This window comes from Zophobas morio, unplaced genomic scaffold, assembly GCF_036711695.1.
Source record: "Zophobas morio isolate AGI-343-1 ecotype UQ-CSIRO unplaced genomic scaffold, CSIRO_AGI_Zmor_V1 ptg000379l, whole genome shotgun sequence".
NCBI classification, from domain to species: Eukaryota; Metazoa; Arthropoda; class Insecta; order Coleoptera; family Tenebrionidae; genus Zophobas; species Zophobas morio.
Genome location: NW_026972483.1, coordinates 385,238 through 406,017, shown reverse-complemented (window position 1 = coordinate 406,017; position 20,780 = coordinate 385,238). Strand labels below are relative to the sequence as shown.

Genomic DNA, 20,780 nt, shown 5'->3' with positions numbered 1-20,780 from the left:
TTAATAACGAATTGAGATTAGTTATGTGCTAAAATCATAATATATATAACACATATCAACAGGCTTAAAGAAGAACTTCTGCAAGAGCAAGAAAAGTACAGCGAAAGCATAAAAGTGAACAGAAAACTTGAATCAGCGATTACTGATTTGAATTGCGCCAATAAGGAAAGCGAAACTTTTATAGAGAATTTAAAAGAACGATTTGAAGATCTGAAGAGCAAAGAAGAGAGACTGGCGAGAAAAGTTGAAGGTTTGCGTTGAGCTTTATGAAAATTTACTAAATTTATTAACAGTTTACAAAAGAACTTGAAAATAATAGTGCAAAAGCAAAGGATGCCGCGCTAATAAAAGAAGAAGAATATGAAGAAAAGTGTTTATTTTTTCAAAAATATAAAATTTATAATTAAATATTTTTTAGATATATGGAACTTATCGGAAAAGTGAAAAGGCTTGAGAAACTTAATATTACTATGAAAGCAAAATTAAGAAGAGAGACGGGAGTTAATAGGCAAATTAATAAAGTTTCGTTAGGCAGAAGTGAATTTAATTCTACGACAGCGGAAGAGAAATTCGAATTTTATAATAATAAGAGATTCTACAGAGAAGCAAATAAAGAAAATTTATCTAAAAAAATTGAGAATGCGCCTGTACAATTAAAATCAAATTCATCTTTATTTTCGAGCGGGAGCACAAGGCGAGCGTTTAGAATTTTATTAATGTTTTAAATATTAACTTTGAATAATGCAGGCCAAATAAAAGTGAAAATTCTCTTAAAAAGTAATATTTGAATTATTACTTGAAAAAAAAAGAACAGTTTATATAATAAGGTTTCTCTTTTTTTTTTTAATAAAAATTTATGAGCGGTTTTGAAATTTTTCTTTAAATAATTGCAGAATTTAGCCCAAGTAGATACACATTTACTCTATTAATTCATATTTAAAAATTTAAAGAAAATTGATGCCCTACGAATTCACATCACTATAAAAGTTTTGCTAAAGTTTTTTTTGTAGAGAATGTTTATAAAAATGAGATTTTTGCAAGGAGTTTTTAATGGAACGAGATTACATTTAAATCTACGGTCGAAACTGTTTATAATTTTCTGGGATTTAACAAAAACAGAAGAGTAGTTAGCTATAGCAATAAGTATAATATAGTTGACGGTTTATACTTTGGATAACTTAGACAATTTATTTACTGCCCATGGGAGTTAATAATTTAATATTTGGCTGGAAGTATTACTTGAGGCCCATCTTTATTATGGTTTTCGATCAAAACACGGCTTTTCCTGAGTTAAACGGAACAGGCGGATATACGACTTTTAGTAATAAAATTCCGTTGTCTGTTTATTGCCTTAAAAAAGTTGGACTTAATATTTTTTTAATATAGTGCGAAATGAGCAATTTCCTGTTACCACTTATCGGTTTTGCTTACGAGTTTAGACTTTACGTATTAACCAACAATCATATTTTTAATTCTGAAGGGATGTTTATGCAGTAAAAACTGATTTAACTTTGTCCTAAGCAGGAACAATATTTATAACTCTAACTGAATCACCCGATAATCAAAAAAAGTTATTCTGCTTACTTGAAACAGTTATGCAGCAAAACCGTAGTTTTTATATATTAAGTAGAACTGCTCACAATGAAAAGTGCTGAAATAACTCCCTAACAATTATAATAAACGACTGAAATTCTATAAATTTTAAGTACAATTGGCCAGTGATGATAACAAATTTTTCAATATGCCTGCAATTTAGCAGAAAGTTTTAAGCTCTCAGTTACAGCTCGGTTTTCTCGTAGACAAAAAGAAATTCTTACAAACTTTTCGTTACGCTACACCAACCAAATTAGTGTTAATGGTGACAACTTTTAATATAATAACAATTTAACTTTTGAACCTACCCAAAAAATTAAAAAATCTCTAAAAAATAGTTTATTAATTTTTGACTAACAAAACAGCACAACGTTATTATCTAAAACTTAATTAACTTCTAAATAATTTTTTCATCATTTTGTGTTTGCCTGCGTTCTTCGACTTCACTGCAATCGCCTTCTAACGAAGCTTTCTATTAAATATTAAAATAACATCGCATGCAAGAAAAAAGGCTAAACAATTTAAAGTAAACTAAAAATGTAATACATAGCCAGAAAAATTATAATTAATATTCAAAGCTTTCAGTTTTTTGCGGAGTTTAACTTGTTTATTAATTAATTTCGCTTTTCTTCCCGCGATCTGTTCAGCCGTGCGTTTCTGCAAAAAAAAAAACTTAGGATTTAAAACAGTAAGATCTAAAAACAAAACAACTTTTTATGAAATTGTAATAATTTATTTATTGTTACATTTTATTTTTCAATACAAAATTAATATATTTAAATTTAAATATTTTATTTCAAATAAAAAAATAAAATTAATTTACTTAAAGATAACTAATACTTATTAGATTATAAATTTCTAAAAAACTAAAAGTTTATAAATAAAAAACTGAAATAAATTAAAATTAAGTTCAATTTAATTAAAACCGTTAATTTTTAAATTACGTGAGAAATAATTAAATTCTTAATAAGTGTTAAAACTCATATGATAACTGTAGTGAATCTATTGTTTTTTAAATATAATAAAATTATAAAAAATTTAATGAAAATATTATAAATTTTGTCTATAAAAAAATTGTTATAAGCAGTTTAAACTTCATGTTCAAATTACATTTAAAGAAAAAGTTTTAAGGATTTAAAAATTCAAAACGGAATATTTAAAGTGTAAACAAAATTGCAAGTAAAAAAATAAACCAAAAAGAAAAAACTTCATAACAAAAAATGTTTGAATTTTACGAAATGTACGTTTAAACTTTTCTCTTTTCAAATCCAAATAGTCAACGATTAAAAAATGAAATAGTAAATTTTTTTTGTGTGGCGATAAATTAAAATCTTATAATAAAATTCAATCAAAAAAAAGGAAAAATTTTAACTTAACAAAAAAAGCAACTAAAAATAATTTAACAAGAAAAAAAATTTATAAAAAAATTTTTAATTTTTTTTAACATCCGAAAAGTTAATATTATTAAAGGTTGACATAAAGATAAAATTTATGTTGTAGTAAATTATGCCCTTAAAATAAAAGCAGATTGTAATAGTAAAGCGAAAAACATTATAACGAGACAAAATGTTTAAGTAAAAAATAAACAAAAAACTAATAATAAACAAAATTAATATTTAAAATTTTATTAAAATTAAATTTTATGTAATACTCGAAATCCACAATGTCAAAATATACGAAAGGAAATAAAGATCAACTTTGTTACAGTAAATTATAAATGTTTATAATAGAAATAAAAATAAATAAAGGAAAATTGTGTAGCAATTTTAAATTTAGGCAAAGAAATCAAGTAACAAAAAAAGCAAGTAAAAATTAAAAAAAAATTAATATGAAAAAAAGTAAACTTTTAATCTTTTTTTCTTTTCTAAACCCAAAAAGTTAGTTTTTTTAAAAGGATGGGAAATTCCTTTAAAAGTCTTTGGATGAATTTCTTCAACTGGTATACATTTCGCTATAGTAAAATTAAAATTTAATTATTAAAATACTATATAAAATAATAAAAATACTATAATTTTTTAATAAAATTACATTTAATTCAAATTATAAAAAAAATTAAGTACTTGACGTATAAACGCACGGATCTCTTATATCAGTAAATGCTTTTATAAGTAATAAATAAAAGCAATTCAATAAAACAAAATCAAAAAATGTAAAAAGCTATAGAGGATGACGAGCTTCTAAGTAAAAAAAAATAACTTATAAATATATATTTTTATAATATTAAAAATAATATAATTTATACTTTATAAATTTAGAAATAAAGAAAACCTTTTAAAAGCCTATTATAAATCAAATAGTTATCCATTGCTTCGGCAGCAATTTCAGCAACTTCTTTATTTTTAAATTCAATAAAAGCGTAACCACGAGAGTTTCCAGTCTTTAAAGAGGCAAATAAAATATAATTCGTACAAACTAAAAATAAATTTGATAACAAAAATAATTATATTTCAAATTTATTACGTTTATAACAATATTATAATAAAATTGAGACTTAAGTATAAAAAGAAAATTAATAACTTTTCTAGAACGCGAAAGGCGTAAACGTTTTACTTCTCCAAATTGAGAAAAAAAGATTCTCATTTCTTTTTCAAAAAAACCAAAAGGGATATGCCCTAAATATAAAATACCAGAGTTCTTTTTCTTTGGAAGTTTGCGCTTCTAAACAGAATGGATTAGAACTAATATTTAAAAGGTAAATAAATTTATACATTTTTATTTTGTAAACGTTGAATCTTCTTTTCTATAATAGCCTTCCTTTCAATTGTACTTTTTACTCGTAATTGATGAAGGCTGTTATTTTCTGCCGTCTTTTCTACAATGAAAAATCAAAACTCAAAGAGTGTAACTATTAAAACTAGCGCCTAATGCACAACCATTGAGTATAACTTTCATAAACCTCGTATAATTTAGCTAAAATAGGCTAATAAATAATAACTAAATGTGCGTCAAACATTAAATAATAAAGGTGTAAAAAGATACCTGTTTTTTTTTTATTTTCATCCATAGAAGTTTTAGCAGTTCCTTCATAAATATTTAGAGATGTATTTTTACGGTTAGCGTTAACTTTTTTGCCAATTTTTGAATTTTTAAACTGTTTAGAATTTTGTTGTAAAGAATCATTTGAAGCATTTTTATTATTTCTTTTAATCTTGTTATTTTTACCAGAGATCTCGAAATTCTTAACTTTGCAAGAAGAGTTTCTTAACCTTTTCGGGTTTAAGAGGCTCCCCGTCGACTTTCTCCTCTTTAAAACCATTAAGACTAAAGAAAAGTTGAAGGCAAAGCAGACAATGATTGTGAGAAAAACCTGGTAAGAGCACGTGGACTAATTTAAATACTTAATCCAACGTTTGGACCGCGACGCGTATTAAGCGTATACTTCTTTTACTGTTATATAAAAAAAAGTTCGAGATAGCTCACCACAGTCGAGATTTAAAAGATTTGTCAATATACTACTATTCCATTCTTATTGTCTTACACTTTTCAGTTGTGATGTAAGGCGGCCACTGTAGAGATACTGCAGAAAAAACTACCATAAATTCTACGCTATACAAGAACAGACACTTAAAGCATTGGACAGCAGTCGCCAAACTAGCTAAAGCCGCTATACTGCGCCGCTTATAATTGTTTGCGTTTGTTAACTCTCACAATGCATTGTCAGCGTTCCAGTTGGAATTTCGCTGAAAGCTATCTACTTTCGCTTGCTAATAGGCGACATTGACAAAAATTGACTATTAACGTGGTGAAGAAAAGCTTATTATTTCGAAAAGGTGCTCATTAGCAGGGTAAACTCGTAAATTATCATACTGATCTTAGAGTTTCCCGACCAGGTTTAGTGGTCAAGAGCATTAATGCGTAACTCGAGGTCGTAAATTAAATTTTCACCAATCAGACCTTTTCATTCGATCAATGACAGTTAAATACTTACTTTGGTTCCCATGTATCAGATTTGGGTCACCCTCAGTTGAGCTGATTTTATAAAAGCAATGATTTATAAATAAATTTATTAGACAAATTATATGTATATAATACTGTAATTACTATACCACAACACGTTTCACGCAGGAAATAAAGAGCAGAAATTAAATCTCCTACGGGGTGTGCTAGCTCTCTGTATATCTCCATGGCATTCTAATAATGGACTCAAGGGCTAACAGTGGCCCCAATTAGATGTAGAAAATTTATTTCGACTTTAAACTGTATGGTGGTATATAGTTGTAATTACAAAGCCTAGAGTCCAGCGTTTTAACCTTCCTTATACCACTCGTTTCTCGAAATCTAGCTTGTATGTGTGGTGTATTCGGTTAATAATGACATAAGCGTCTGCTGTTCGGGTTTTTGGCTTGTCGGCCTTAGCGTCCTGCGTTCAAGTGACATAAAAGCAAGCTGTACGCGTTATGAAGGGCTCGCTTTAACTTGTGTTAAAAGATGCTTTACGCCAAGATGTTTATCTAGGGCTTCTGGCTACCGTTTTCTACGTATTGTCAACAGCTACAAATGGTTATTCACGAATTTCAAAGTTTGTTCGCAATTGAGCTACGAGTGCACTTCGAGTCTTGTTTATATATGTGATAGGAATAAGATTTAAACTATTAGAAAATCCCAAAAGAATAATGTATTTTAGGCGTAAACCTTTACGCTGGCAACCTGACCGAAAGCTTTCGGTGTGTGTGAGCATAAGGTAATACCGTTAAGAAATGAAAGAGGTCGCTAACAAGAGCAGGAAGTCTGTGCCCTTTTTTTACCGAGCATCAACGCAGGCCGTTATTTATAAGTTGTATTACGTTTTGCAACGGTGTGTATATAGAGTTTATAATATTAAATATTGCTAATATATGAAGTGATGATAGTTTAAGTAGTTAAGGGTTTATTTAACCTCACTTGTTTCTTCGTAAACAGAGTCAAATAAATACGCAGTATTAGCGCTAGGTATTTTTTCTGTTAATTATAAGTCTCTACTCACCTACAGGCTTACTGAAAAAAAATAATTTTTAAAAGTTTGACCAAGACATTCTTATCTTTTATTTAAATTTAAGTGACAACTTCCGGAGTATAATTTACTGTTCAGTTTCAGATTTAGTTTTGTTATACCGGCCATTTTTAAAACTTGAGTATTTTATGCATTAGTTTAGTATTATTTTGTTCCGCATTGTGTTTTATTGACTACTTTGCTATGTTGATACATATAATAACGTCCTTAGGATTATCTGATAGTTACAAATATATGTGAAATTATTCGGTACCGTTTTTATAACAATAAATAAATAACTACCACGTCAAACACCATAGTACCACTTATCTTTAGTTACAATAGAGTTATTTATATAATATCTCTGACAAACTGCAATTACTTTGTACATTGACACCTCAGACTTACTAAAGGATCTTAAATTTAACGAAATTTTATTTATTGACTTTCGAGGGGTTCCACCAGGTATATAATACGAAAGCTCTTGTAAACACTACTTATATAAATTTATTCTAACCTAGGCTGCTATAATTGGCTTACAAACGTTCCAAAGCAAAGCGCACAAGCGTTTCCCTTACAATTTAAACGTAACGTAAAGCATAAATTTCCAATTTGTTATATTAATAACCCTCATGCTTGAGATTTGGTGCACAAAGTCACTAAAAAGTAGTAACATTGACTTTCTATAGCAGCCTTAAAGTTCGCAATCACGTAGGCTCACGCACCCAAAAGTATACGTCCAAAAGAAGACACCAAATAGAGTTATTTATAGTTCGCACGTGACCCACGTGTTATAAAAATAATGCAATTCAGTGCACTTTATACTTTCCCGCTTTAAGCATATTAAACTAAAACTAGTAAAATTAAAATAGCTAATAAAAATAGTACAAACTTTATTTTATGTAAGAAGACAATATTCACCAAAGGCAATCATGGATATAAGGAAGTACAAATAAAAATTAAAACAAATAAAAAAACAACTATATATATAAAAATCAAGTAAACAAAAAAAGTTATATTAACTTTAAAGCATTTTAATATATTAAGCAAAAACTTTTCTTTCCAGAAGCTCTTCATCTTCGTCCTCAATTTCGATCCAATCCTGAGTAACCTGGGGAGGAGGTTCCACGCGTCCCCAACTTTCGCGCAGTGCAGTCTTTGCCGCCTCGACTTTAGCCAAAGCAGTCCTCCACTGAGCAAGTTGGGCTCTTCGCCATTTTCTTTCGTTTTCGGTGACCTGAAAGAGCAGTATCGTGTTAATTATTGCATTTCTTTATTACTTTATTGTTCGCAAAATCAAGTAAAAATCTTAAAAATTCTTAATTTTTTAAAAAAATCTGTTTTTCGTGATTATAACGGTACCTTCCCCTCAATCTCTCTATCTTCCTTATCAAAGCGGCTGGCCCACTCCCGAGCCTTCTTTTCCACCAGCTTTAGCTCTTCTGGGCTGAGATCGTCTTTTGGACGAGGCCGCCAAGCAAACTGGCATAGTTTCGGGACGGGCACCCTATGCAACAGCCGTCCTTGGCTCGTCCAGAGATAGTATCCGTGCTCTGTCTATGGTTTTTTTTTCAAGCTAAACTATAAAAGATAATATATAATAAAGAAGTGGTTTTACAGGTTCCGACCAAGCGCTAACATAAGTGGCTACATAGCGACCAGTGGGGTCCCACTCAACTCTGCTAGCCAAATAGTGTTCGCCTGTGAAGATTAAAATAATCAATTATTTTAATTAAAAGAGAAAACAAGAGAAACCCTGATTAAGACGGGTGGCAGAGTCAGCGTCCCAAAACTCCAAAGACCGATTGGCCCCGTACAGATTGGCAAGGACAAACCGACTGCCTTTAGGAGACCACACCACCGTACGAAAAGGTCTCAGCTCTATAAGAACTTCATATATAATAACTATTAAAAAAAAGTATATTCCTATAAATATACAAGAGTTACTAACAGAGACGAGTCACTTGATCAATGCCGCTCTGCCGGCCTTTCATAGTGTACACAGTGACGTTCAAGGAATTCTTTTGGTGGCCGTGAATAACAACAAACCGATGCCCATTTGGCTCCCATGAAAAGGCATACACGGGCTCTTGAAAAAAAAGTTTAGTAACCACGTGAATGTTATGCAGCACTGACGAACCATTGGTCTCGAGGGTGTCAACTGGTATCGACTTTTCTTTAACTCGAAAAATTTCGAAACTAGAAAATTCTTTTCCCTTCTTCGATTTAGAGTCCACTTTAACGCAAAGATAATAGCCTTTAAGATAATAATATTAAGTATTATTTTAATTATAACTCAAGTTAAAAATGTAAAGAATAAACCATTTTCATGCCAGTGCATAGTTGCATGCTCAATATTAAACAAATTCTTCGAGCGGACTATTTGCTTCGAGGGGATTTCCAGTAAAGCAACTCTAGCAGGATGGGGATCTTTTTCAGGCACCCAAAAAGCTAAATGGCGAACGGTGGGTGACCAACTGAAACTATAAGAAGTAATAATAATAATAATAATAATAATAATAATAATAATAATAATAATAATAATAATAATAATAATAATAATAATAATAATAATAATAATAATAATAATAATAACGAAGCATCTCTGAGTCCCTCAACCAATATAGTTTTCTTTTCTCCTTTTACCAAAGTTTTCATGGAAGGAGTTTCGTAAATAGCAATATAATCCTTAATATATAAGTTAATCCATTCAGTTCTTAAATAAAAAATATAGTAACAAAAGTACGTCTCCAGGCCGAGCAACATATTTATCATCGTGACTCCACTTGAAGACGGGCCAGCTGAACTCCTTACCAGCTAAATATAAAAGTAAAAACTTAAAGGAAAACCGTAAAGTCAATAAAACTAAAAGCAAAAACCTTTTTGAAAACACCGAAGTTTGGCGCCTGTTCGAATATCCCAAATGATAATTGCCTGCAGGTGTAGATATTGAGCAGAACAGGTAGAACGCTATTAGAAAGTGTACACGGGGATTGTCTCGGTCATCGACGATCTCATTATTGCAGGTGACGATGTACTTTTCACAAGGCGAAAAGTCTAGAAGTTGAACGCCTTGTAATGACAGAGTAAAGTTTGTAATATTAAAAAATTTTATAAAAAAATTAAGATCCATTTTCTAAACCAGAATGTTCAAACCGCTGAATTTTTTTCCAGTACTCGCCGCCCCATAAAGCAACGCCTTGCTGGTGCACAGTGGCCAGGAAACTCCCTTTGGGGGACCTATTAATAGAGAAATTGCTGCATAAAAACAAGTAAATTGTACTTTTTAAAATGAAAGCAACCAAGCCACGTATTGCTCCGCCCAATGATCACGCTCTATGCAGGGTTGAGCGCCCGTCTTGGTGTTCCACATGACGGATGTCATGCGATCGTGAAACATAACGAACTGATCATTGCAGTGTTTGTCCAACAACCATGACTGGTAATCCCCCTATTGATTATCGCATAGAAATATATATAAATATAAATAAATCGCAGTAAAAAAATTACCGTTTCTTGGAACTCGGGTTCAGGTGGAGGAACAAATTCGTCGTTAATTTTAGAATAATTATCCAAACTTGATAACTTAAATGTCCCTGATAAATAATAATTTAAAACTTAAAAGATTTCATAACGTTCAACACATTTTTAATTTATTAAAAATTAAAGAAATAAAGTAACCATAATAATGTAAAAACTTACGAAAAATATGTTTGCTATCTAAATGACGGCCATTAAGCAAACGCAGAGCTTTTTCAGCGTCAGCGGGTGAACCAAAATCTACAAAGCAGAAACCTAACAAAAAAAAAGTAATAAAGTATAATAATAAAGAAAGGTAGAAAGTAAATCGCCTTTAGAATTTCCTTCTTCATCCAATGGAATTTCAATGCTGTCTTTCGTAACTTGGAACTTAGCAGCATTTGATACCTTACTACCTTCGGGGCAAGAAAATTTTTTGGCTAAGATACCAATAAGTTTTTCCTATATCATAACATAAAAAAAGATAAAAGTTATAAAAAATACAAAACCTACTTTTAAAAATTTTACTACAATAATAAATGTTGAAAGTTATAATCAATTAATAAAAAATCTTGTATAAAGATCTTTCAAAATGATTATTTTTACAAAAAACCTTCCTAGAGCTATCTATAACGGGGATGCCATCAACGGCGATAACGGAAGAAAGCAAATCCTCGTCAGTCGGAAATCTGGGGATTTCTTGTTCAGCAATATCTTTTATTAAAGCTGTAAAGATTTTTAGTGAAATAAAAGTTACTATTTTATATAATAATTTATGCTAAACCACAATTTACAGTTTTTATAATAAAAACATATAATAAGTAAACCAATAATACCATAGTCCTCCTCAGTAAGTTTTTCATTTAATAACTGCTCTACAATTTCCTTGGTAGTTTGTTTTTTAAACACCATCAGAAAAATTATTTTTTATACTGCGGGAAAATAAAATAGCCCACAAATGTTTTCCGGCTAAAACGACTGACACAGAAGTTCGGAAAACTGAGTCACGTGCTCATTCGTGGTACTTACTAGAATATTTAATAATTTTTTGCACAAACGAAATTGACTATGACGAGAACTGATCGGCAGTTACAAGTTTTAAATCTTTATCGAAGTCTTTTGAGAGCTAAAAAAAGTTTAAAGTACACAAATAAGGACTTTTATATTTATTTACTGAAAAAAGAATTTCGAAATTATCAATCGTTAACAGATGAAGCTCAAATACAATTTCAAATTCAGAAAGGACTAAATTTTTATAATACACAACTTGGCGGCTTACAGTGAAAATACCTTCTATCTTTATTATAATAATAATTTTCAAAAAGTTTCTGACTTGAATAAATAAAAATATCTGACCTATTTTATAGCTTTACGCTGATTAAACTAATAACTTCCTTTATGCCCTTTTTTTTTAAACTTAACATAAAAATACTTTGACTTTACCACAAATTTTTTTTTTTCTCTTTTCTCTTTATATCTTTATGGCAAGGAGGGTTACCGTGATCTTAAAATATAAGCAAGGCCCTTTTTTACGAAACTGCTAAATTTAAAAATAGATTTAGTTTTCACTTTAAATTTAAGGCGACGTTAATAACTTAATATAGTCAGTAATTAAACTATTGTTCTTACGTATTTTAAACGTTTTTAGGTAATTGATTTATACGTACTTTCGGCCTAAGGTAAAAAAAAAAGTTTTTCCTTGGCTAAGTTATGATTTAAGAGGGAAATGAATTTATAGAGCTACTTTATTACACATGTGTTACTTCATATTACAATTTTCTGGTAAATATAATGAACTTAAAATTTTAACTACATGAGGAAAAGCGCTTAAGAGAAAAATTCATGTTCAAAATTTTTCAGCCCTGTGATGAGTAACTAACTAGGGGAGTTAAAACCATAGCTTTACTTCTTTCAAATAAATTAGAGACGGGTAGCGGTATAGAGGTCTATAAAAACAAATGCAATGGTGCTATCTGGGTAGGTATAGACGAAAGAAGAAAGTCAGTGCTTAAGTTAAATACAAAAGAGAGAGCGCCCACGATGTGGCTTCCTCGTTAGTCTAACGGCTAGGATACTGCCCTCTCACGGCAGGGGTCGGGGTTCGATTCCCCGACGAGGAGTACTTCTTTTGTACTTATGAGCTTTTTTAAACGTTGCGATTGCATTAGATAAAATTAAAGCTTTTTGGTAATTCCTGCGCCCTTTAATCCTGCTTTAATGTAGGAAGTGACTTTTAGTATAGACTGTACTAAACCATGCTGCGTTAACAAAAAGTGTTATGATGATAGCTTTTAAACACTTTTTTTTTAATCTTTATTCAGTAACGTGGTCATTGCCATTTTGATTTTTACTTAAACCGAGTTGTGATCCCATAGTTAAACTTTTAGCTTTTTTTGTTAATGCACTTGCCCTTTATTATGCTTTATTTTAAAATACAACACTATAAAGTAGACTTACCATAGCTTAATATTACTCTGTTAACAAAATTTTGTAATAAAATTGAAACGCTTTTAATAAATTCTCCCTAAAATATTAGCCTACTGTGCTCTCTGTCACTAATTAAATTAATTATTTTAAAAAAAAAAATTTAACACCTTTACAAAAACATAGTAACTTGTTAAAAAGCTACTCTTCAATGTTCTCACTCTCCAGATTTTTATTGCTTTTTTCTTAGTATACCTTAATGCTTTATTGAATGCTTAAAATACTTACCGTCAAGTAATTTTGGGTAATATATAGTTTTTTTAATTTTATGCTACTAAAGTTAACTTGGCAATGAATTTAGCTTTATAATATTTGCTAAACTTTTCAAGTTACAATAAAAATATTCTGTAAAAATTAAGAAATGAGAAAAAATTAGGTTATTTTATCTTTTAGCTTGCTAGAAGTTAAAACAAAAAATTCAGTTTTTTTAATTTGATCAACAACTTAACCATGTCATTTAAAAATTTTATAAATGTGAACAAACTTTTGGGAAATACTACTTTATTAAAACATCCTTCGCTACTTATTTAAAATTCTCCGTAGCGTTAATCATTCGGTTATCTTCCAAATTTTCCTTAAATATTTCAACAACTGCTTTGTATAAATGAAAAAATGTTATTTAGTATATTTTTATATTAGAAAAAAAAGTTATAAAACATTATCAGAAGTTAAACTAAAAGTATTTAAAAATATCTCAAATAAAATTTTTTGCCTATAAATTTTTAATTGTTTATAAAAAAGCCTTTTTATAATAAAGATTTAAGTATTCTACTATAGTGAATTGTTTTTATTATATAAATTTTTCTTTAGTTAACCTTTTTACAAATTTAACAAAATCAAAATTAAAAAGATTTAATTCAAAGTTTTAAGCAGCGAAAAATTTTGTAATTTTAATCAAGCGCTCCAGTTCGAATCAATTTATATATATAAGCAAAATTATAAACAGCAATTTTTTTTTGGAATGCGTTAAACTAAATTAAATAATAACAATTAAAATTAAAGTTATGTTAAAGTTTTTTTAATTTTTTAATTTTTATTATTTAAATTTTATAGAAAATATAAACTTGAAGACTTTCAGTTTTTTTAAAGCGCTGGTAATATTAACTTAACTAATTAAATACTTTTAGATTATAAAAATAAACAAAAAAACTACAAGATATAAAAATTATAAATTATAAAATAAAATTTGTATTAATCAAAACATGACAATCATTTTTAAGGTAACTTTTATCAAAAAAATCATAAAATAAAATTTTGACTGCGAAAGTGAATAAAAAAATAAAAATTCCTTGATTCCTTATATTAACATATAAAGAATTTTTGATGGGCCCGAGTTTAAAATATATTTTGTTGCAAAGAGAAATTTTTTTACTACAAATTTCATAAGTAAAAGCAGAATATTTAATTGAATAGTTAATAAAAAATAGTTAGTAAAAAAAGATCGAAAGCAAGTAAAAAATATAATAAATGAGCTTTTTTAAATTTAAAGTTAATAAGTGATTAAATTATAAGTAATTATTATAACTACAAATAGAAATCTACTTATTAAAAACTTAAAAAAGTTTAAATTGAAATATTAAAACTAGCATAGATCTAATTTTGTAAATTTCTTTAATATATCCCAGTTAACAAAATAAAATTTAGAAATGCTAATTAAAGAAAATTAGAAATTACCCTTTTAATGAAAAATATGAAAAGTAAATAAAAAATTATAAAGCAGAGAAAAAAGTAAAAGAATTTATTAATAAATATTTTAAAAACTTTACTCATATAAATTGAATATAGTTATACAAAAAAATTAATGCTTTTCTAGATTTTTATATATGTCAGCTCGACCTCTCCCATTTCGTAAATTTATAGCGCCGTATAAAAGCAGCAGTATAGAAGGCGAAAAGGTTTGTTAGGAGTTACTCTAACAAATCACGAGCTCTTAACACGTGTTTCCACACAAGTTTTATTCCATGTGACTATATACGTATCTATATCACGTGTCGTTGCACGTGTTCTACGTTTGTCCCCCATTTTGTACATTTTGTACATACCCCTGAAGGTACAGTTACCCTTCCCTGAGCGCTATCAGAGCTGTCTTTAATGTGGGCATCACAAGCATATTTACTGGCCTCAGTCAAACCTCCTAAATCTACTCCTGCTCTATGTGGTAACTTTAACGACCCTCGTGCACGTTGCATGCCCAATGATTATCTCCTGACATTCATTGGTAGTAATAATCACGAGAGTTTATCTGAAAGGTTCGGTTTGCAAATGTAAAGTTAAAATTTAACTTATTTCCTTATTGGTAGATAGAGTTATCTCCCCTTAACCTCTAAACATTGCGATCGCATCGATAGCATTTATGTAAGAAATATTTAAAAAAATACTTTTTTCTTCCGAATTTAGACAAATTTTTTGAGAAGTAATTTCGGCTGGAGCAAAAGAAGCATGAAATATAAAATTATACTGGGAAAGTATAACAGGCAGTGACGAGATGATGGGCCCGTACGTCTAAAGAAGCATTATAAACATTAGTTTTTAAAAATTATACTAACATTACTTTTATATAATATATTAGTTTTCATATCATAATTATAAGTCTCTGTCTTAAGTATTAACAGAAAATTTTTTTAAAATTTAAGAAGTTAAATTAAATTACTTCTATAAAAAAATATATTCTATTATTAAAAAAAATGGTACAATTTTAAAAAGATAATAATTATTAATAATCTTTTATAATATTTAGCTTTCATTTATTACAATTAATTTTATAATATATTTTTGCTTAACAATAATAATTAGTTGACGTAGCCCCCTATATTTATAATTTATGTTTTTCGGAAAAAGAATTTCTTTTACGGACTTTAATAAATTTTTTTAGAAAAATGTAAGATAATTACAAGACATGACTTTATATTTGAAGATTTCATTCATGAAAATGAAATTAAAATTAAAATAAAAAACTTTTGAAAAAATTCTTTTTTCATTAAATAAGATTATTAATGAAAACATGTACTTATTGTAATAACAAACTTTTTTAAAAAAATTTAATTTTAGTAATACTTATAAGTAAAGTTCTTTTAAAGTTAATTTCATTTTCCTAATAATAATAATAATTAATAAATATAAAACCTGCGAATTCCCGTAGAGCATAAATAAAGGGACTGCAATCAGCTTACAGTTACGCGGCACGACAAAAGTGTCTAAAAATAATATTTATTTATAATTAATATAACATAGTTTTAATTTTTTTTATATGATAACAAAAAATTTAGTACTTTTTATTTTTTTGTTAAGGAAAAAAAAACTTACAATTATCAGATTTAGAAGTATAAAGTAATTATATATTTTTTTTGTTAAATAGTATATAAAAAATTGTCTTAGAAATTTTTAATACAAATAATTCTATTTGAAAATTAATATAACTGTATTTTAATTATTAAAAATAAAAGAAATTTTTTTTTATAATATTCCTTATGTAATATAAAAAGATATTTTTATATATACAAAAAAATTAATACTTTTAAAACTTATAATAAAACTAACGAAATTAGTTTTATAAAAAAACTCAGAATAATTTTTTAAATTTCTTTTTATAATTAATAATTTAAAAATAAATTTGAATTCAAAATCTTGTGTAAATTGTCAAATTTTAAAAATTATATTTATAAATTTTTTCAAAAATAATTCTCTATAACTGAAATAACTTTACTTCTTACAAACAAATATATAATAAATTACTTTAATTTACTTATAATAAAATTATATAATAAATAAATAGTCTTTTACAATTTTATAAAAAAAATTTATGGTTATATACTTTTATAAGCCAATACAAACAAAAAATATAAATTACTAATAAATATAAAAAATAACCGGAATATTTACTTTTATTAAATAGATATCAATTTTATTTACAGAAAATAATCTTACACACTTCAGGGACTTGTATTAGTAGAACTTTTTTTTGTTCTTTAGGTTTTGTTATGTGTGAGCATATGTACGGGTACTGCGTTTATTATATAAAGTTTTCTTTATTATATTATATAAGAAATATAGTTAAAAAGTAAACCAAGAAACAAAAATTTTAAATAAAAAAATTATTTAAAAAAAGTCAAAATTTTGTGTTTTTGTATATAAATTTTTTTTAGATTATAACAAAAACTTTAAGATATATAAAATAGTTATAAAAAATTTATAATGTGCATTATAAATTAATAACAAAAAACTCATAAACATAATAATAAATAGTTATTTCAAATTTTATTTTTTCTTAATAATTTTTAAAAAATTAGAAAAACATTGAGAAAAATATGAAATAGTTATAGAAAACTTATTTAAATTTTTTGTTCGTATAATTATCGCAACGATAATAGCAAAAATTAAATTTTTGTTTTATTCGCATTACTATAACACTAAAAAAATAATAAAAATTTTAAAATATAAAAAAGTTATAAAATAGTTATAAGAATTTTATCAAAGTTTTCCTTTTAGGTTTAATATTGGCATAAATATGATAGCAAATATTTATATAAATATCAATTTCCATCGTAAAAAAGGTAAATGCTCGTTCTTCGTATTAATAATACAATAAAAGTTTTAACAAAAAATTTGAAGAATATAAATTAGTAATCAAAAATTTATACAATAAATGTTTTTTTCTATAATTTTTATTATCTTTTATAAAAATTTTAATATATTTAAAAAAATTTTCATTATTTTAATAACGAAAAGACGACCATTCATATGTTGTAAATACTTTACAAGCCACTCAAGTTTAGTATAATTTTTATAAAGCATATAAAAAATATATTTTTTAGGAGGACTACGTTTTCCTAAATATATATAAGCGGTAAAGAAGTAATTAAAAGAAAAAATATGTACACTCATAAACAATATAAAATAGAAAGTCAAACATCATAAATTTTTGACTAAAGATAATAAGTAAAAAGTAAAAAAAAAAACTATAACTGCGAGGTGCATATATACTTTTTACAATTTACACCGTAAATTTCATATAAAATTATGTAAGGATCAACCAATAAGCGCAAAGATGGCTCTAGTAAGGCAGGTAAACACTAGTGTTCGAGTGACATAAAAATAATGAAAATTGGCTACCAATTAACGTAAAATTTTCTCGGTTTAACCAATCAGTGACTAGTATGACTATAAAAATCTTATCCGATCCAAAATCTTTTAGCCAATGCTACTTAGGTCTTAAGATTTAAATGGTTAAAAAAAGTCCAAAAAAAAAGTTATTAGGAGCTTTTTCATTAATATAAAAACTTTTTATCAATTATTCCGAAAAAAAAATTAAAGTTCTACTACATTTTAGTAGAGCAACTAAAATTCTGACGCAAGTGCACCACGTGCAAAACTCATCCGCGATAACAGTGTTTATAAACAGGTCTCAAAGAAATTTAGGTAGGTAATATATTTTAGATGAAAAAAATTATAATGGTATACGAAAAGTTAAAAGTAACCAATAAAAGAAAAAATAAAACAAGCAGTACCAAGCAGTTGTCAAAATTGGGCCTCCACCAGCTGCACAGTGTACTCACGACCTTTTGCAGTAGTTTATTTTAGTATATATATATATTTTATATATTTATTTATATACAAACTTATAAATGATAATTTTTTATAAAAAAATTTATATTTTAAAATTTATCAACAAATATGTATTTTTTACTTACTATAATTCATTAAAAATTATATTAATATATATGTACCTCTAAAAATTATTTTTAAAAGTAAATATAATTATTAGTATTAAAACACAACGATAATAAAAGATACAAAAAAAAACATTAAACAAGGTGCATGCTGTCAGTGTAAAAAAAAAAGAGGAATATGTTAAAAAATTATTTAAAAAAGTATACTTAGTATACAATAATATAAAACACTAATAACTCGAAAAAAAAAACTTTATAAACTTGCCTTATTGCGATGTACATAATATTTAATGAATACTCGGAAAAAAAAGACTTAACCAAAAAAAAACCTAAAAAACTTCTTTCCTTTTTACTAAAAGTTTTTTCAAAACTACAATGAAAAGCAAAGGAAGTAATGGTAAAAAGTTTCATTAGCAACATAATAGAATATCGGGAGCCCCAACAATAGGGAAATATTTACTATATTTACCATTTAATTTTTTTATAAAACTTAAGCAAAAGTGCAGTACTGCTCAGATTTTTAGTGAAAAAAAAAAATCAGAGTATAAAAAATAATAATAAAAGTTTTCCAAAATGTACATTATAACAATTTTATATATTTATATAAACAAGTTTAAACAATGAAGTGCAACTGCAGTTACTATATACCAAAAGTTTTTAGATATAACCAAAAAGAAGGGCTAACAATAAGTTAGTTTTCATTTATTGTTAATATTATCCTATTAGTTACTTTTTATTTTTTAAGGTATTATTAATTTTTACTTCATGTATCTTTAAATCCTTTAATGTACTTTATAAAAATGTTTAAAAAAGGCATACTTTTCCATATAGAATATATATCAAAAAGCGACTTTCAAGTCAAAGAAATTTATATTGAAAAAAAATCTTTTTTATTGACCAATTAATAAATAAATAAACACAGAAACAAATGAGGCACCTCCCAGTCCACTCTTTTAGAATTTTCTGCGCATAACGATTCGGTAATCAGCCTCCTTATGCCATCCTCTTCGCTTTCTCCCGGTTTTAGTTCGCCGCCAGGCCTCGATGAAAATATATAAAATTATATGTAAAAAACCTTCTAGAGTATTAAGTAATGAAAACTATTCTAATTCTAATGTCGTCACTTTTTACTAAAACAAATAAAATTATGAGCAAAAATAAATAAATAAGATTCAACGAAAACATAAGTTATTATAATGAATCTATTAAAAAATATATATTTATATATAAATTTCTAATTATTTTGAGTAAAAAACGAATCAAATATACAAATAGGTTGTTAACATTAATAACTAAATATTAAAGCGATTTCTTAAAAAGTTTTATAAAAAGTGCTAACAGACTCCAAAAAAATAAATTGAAATATTAAAAAACATAAATTTATAATAATGAAAAAGATTGATTTTAAACTAGAAAATAACTATAAAAATAATAATTAGATAATTAATATAAACAGATTTAAGAAATTTTAAAAAATTATTATTTACTATTTATTCAATATAAATATTTCATCGCCCTTTTGAAAAAATCCTTAAATAATTTCTCAGAATTTTTACTTCCGTTAAAAATATATATATACTGCACTTTTGATTCTTCGAAGAAATCCCAAGAATAAATACAACAATGAATTTAAAGAGTTCCAATAAAACAATTTCTTCCAACAAAGTTTAAGCAGCATTTAATAATAATATTGTTATATATAAAAAAAACAGTAAAAATAAATTTTTTTCACTAGATTTAAAGTTTCTTAGGTTTTTCTTATAAAAATTAAGTAAAACTCACGAGCATGTTTACTTATTACAAGTTTCCAAGTTTACAATAAAAATATGTTAAACTAAATTTTTTTTATAAAAGTTCAGATTTTTACAGTTTATAAAAACTGACGCCCAATTGTAACAAAAGAATGTGAGGATGACTGTATTCGTGCACTACAAGCACGGCTTCAACGGATCTCCGCATCCCTTGAACTTGATACTCCTCTTTTAATCTAAAAAAAAATCAGTTACAGATAATCTAACTAAAAATTATGTGAAATTTTTTTGTTAAATCACAGTGAAATTGATATAAAATAGTTGCAAGAAATAGAAACATTAAAAATATTGTAAAGTAAGTGTAAGTTACAATAATTAAAGGATATTTATAAATTTGTTCCAAAAAAAAAATTAGTTATGAAGTATAAATATGACTAATATCTAGTATAAGATATTACAAGTATGACTGTATATAACTATTAATATAAAAGTAATATATAGTAGAAAATAATAGTTAAAGTATGCCTTTGAATTCTATTTGCGACGCTAACATCCCTTTCATACTGAGGATCTTTGTCTAAAAACTTATAGTTATCTTCTGAATTGTGATACCTACAAAGAATATCTTCATTAAAAGTTTATAATTATTAAAATTTAAATATAAGGCTGAAAGCTGTCAAAAACTAACTTTGGTGTTAATAAAATTTATATATAATATATATATATATTAACGGAGGTGATATAAAACGAGGAAAAAAGGGTAAAAAAATTTTTTTTTACAAGTTTACTGTCTTTGAT

General features: G+C 26.7%; 2 protein-coding genes, 2 long non-coding RNA genes and 1 other non-coding gene across 5 annotated transcripts; 2 read left to right on the top strand and 3 right to left on the bottom strand.

Moving 5' to 3' along the window:
* The first annotated feature begins 42 nt into the window (after positions 1–42).
* LOC135120442 (uncharacterized) lies at positions 43–681 on the top strand. The gene is made up of 3 exons (XR_010278612.1): positions 43–250; positions 304–370; positions 419–681. It is a non-coding gene; the product is annotated as an uncharacterized LOC135120442 (long non-coding RNA).
* A 2,809-nt stretch (positions 682–3,490) lies between these two features.
* Positions 3,491–4,399, bottom strand: LOC135120360 (uncharacterized). The gene is made up of 4 exons (XR_010278584.1): positions 4,302–4,399; positions 4,111–4,251; positions 3,862–3,970; positions 3,491–3,544 (listed from the first exon to the last, which is right to left on the bottom strand). It is a non-coding gene; the product is annotated as an uncharacterized LOC135120360 (long non-coding RNA).
* Positions 4,400–7,604: 3,205 nt separating this feature from the next.
* Positions 7,605–10,970, bottom strand: LOC135120381 (eukaryotic translation initiation factor 3 subunit B-like). Its single transcript, XM_064044681.1, has 17 exons — positions 10,918–10,970; positions 10,695–10,807; positions 10,265–10,543; positions 10,073–10,158; positions 9,865–10,013; positions 9,705–9,802; positions 9,549–9,634; positions 9,442–9,496; positions 9,309–9,379; positions 9,159–9,250; positions 8,885–9,045; positions 8,703–8,819; positions 8,514–8,651; positions 8,318–8,452; positions 8,181–8,263; positions 7,925–8,119; positions 7,605–7,799 (listed from the first exon to the last, which is right to left on the bottom strand). Exons 5-17 carry the CDS (start codon positions 9,960–9,962, stop codon positions 7,605–7,607), a joined length of 1,524 nt encoding a protein of 507 aa, XP_063900751.1. The 5' UTR covers positions 9,963–10,013; positions 10,073–10,158; positions 10,265–10,543; positions 10,695–10,807; positions 10,918–10,970.
* Positions 10,971–12,129: 1,159 nt separating this feature from the next.
* Trnae-cuc (transfer RNA glutamic acid (anticodon CUC)) lies at positions 12,130–12,201 on the top strand. Its single transcript has one exon. It is a non-coding gene; the product is annotated as a tRNA-Glu (tRNA).
* A 2,680-nt stretch (positions 12,202–14,881) lies between these two features.
* On the bottom strand, positions 14,882–20,544 carry LOC135120380 (cleavage and polyadenylation specificity factor subunit 5-like). The gene is made up of 7 exons (XM_064044679.1): positions 20,534–20,544; positions 20,099–20,218; positions 19,169–19,271; positions 18,070–18,120; positions 16,490–16,565; positions 15,689–15,759; positions 14,882–15,067 (listed from the first exon to the last, which is right to left on the bottom strand). Exons 1-7 carry the CDS (start codon positions 20,542–20,544, stop codon positions 14,882–14,884), a joined length of 618 nt encoding a protein of 205 aa, XP_063900749.1.
* Between the last annotated feature and the right edge of the window lie 236 nt (positions 20,545–20,780).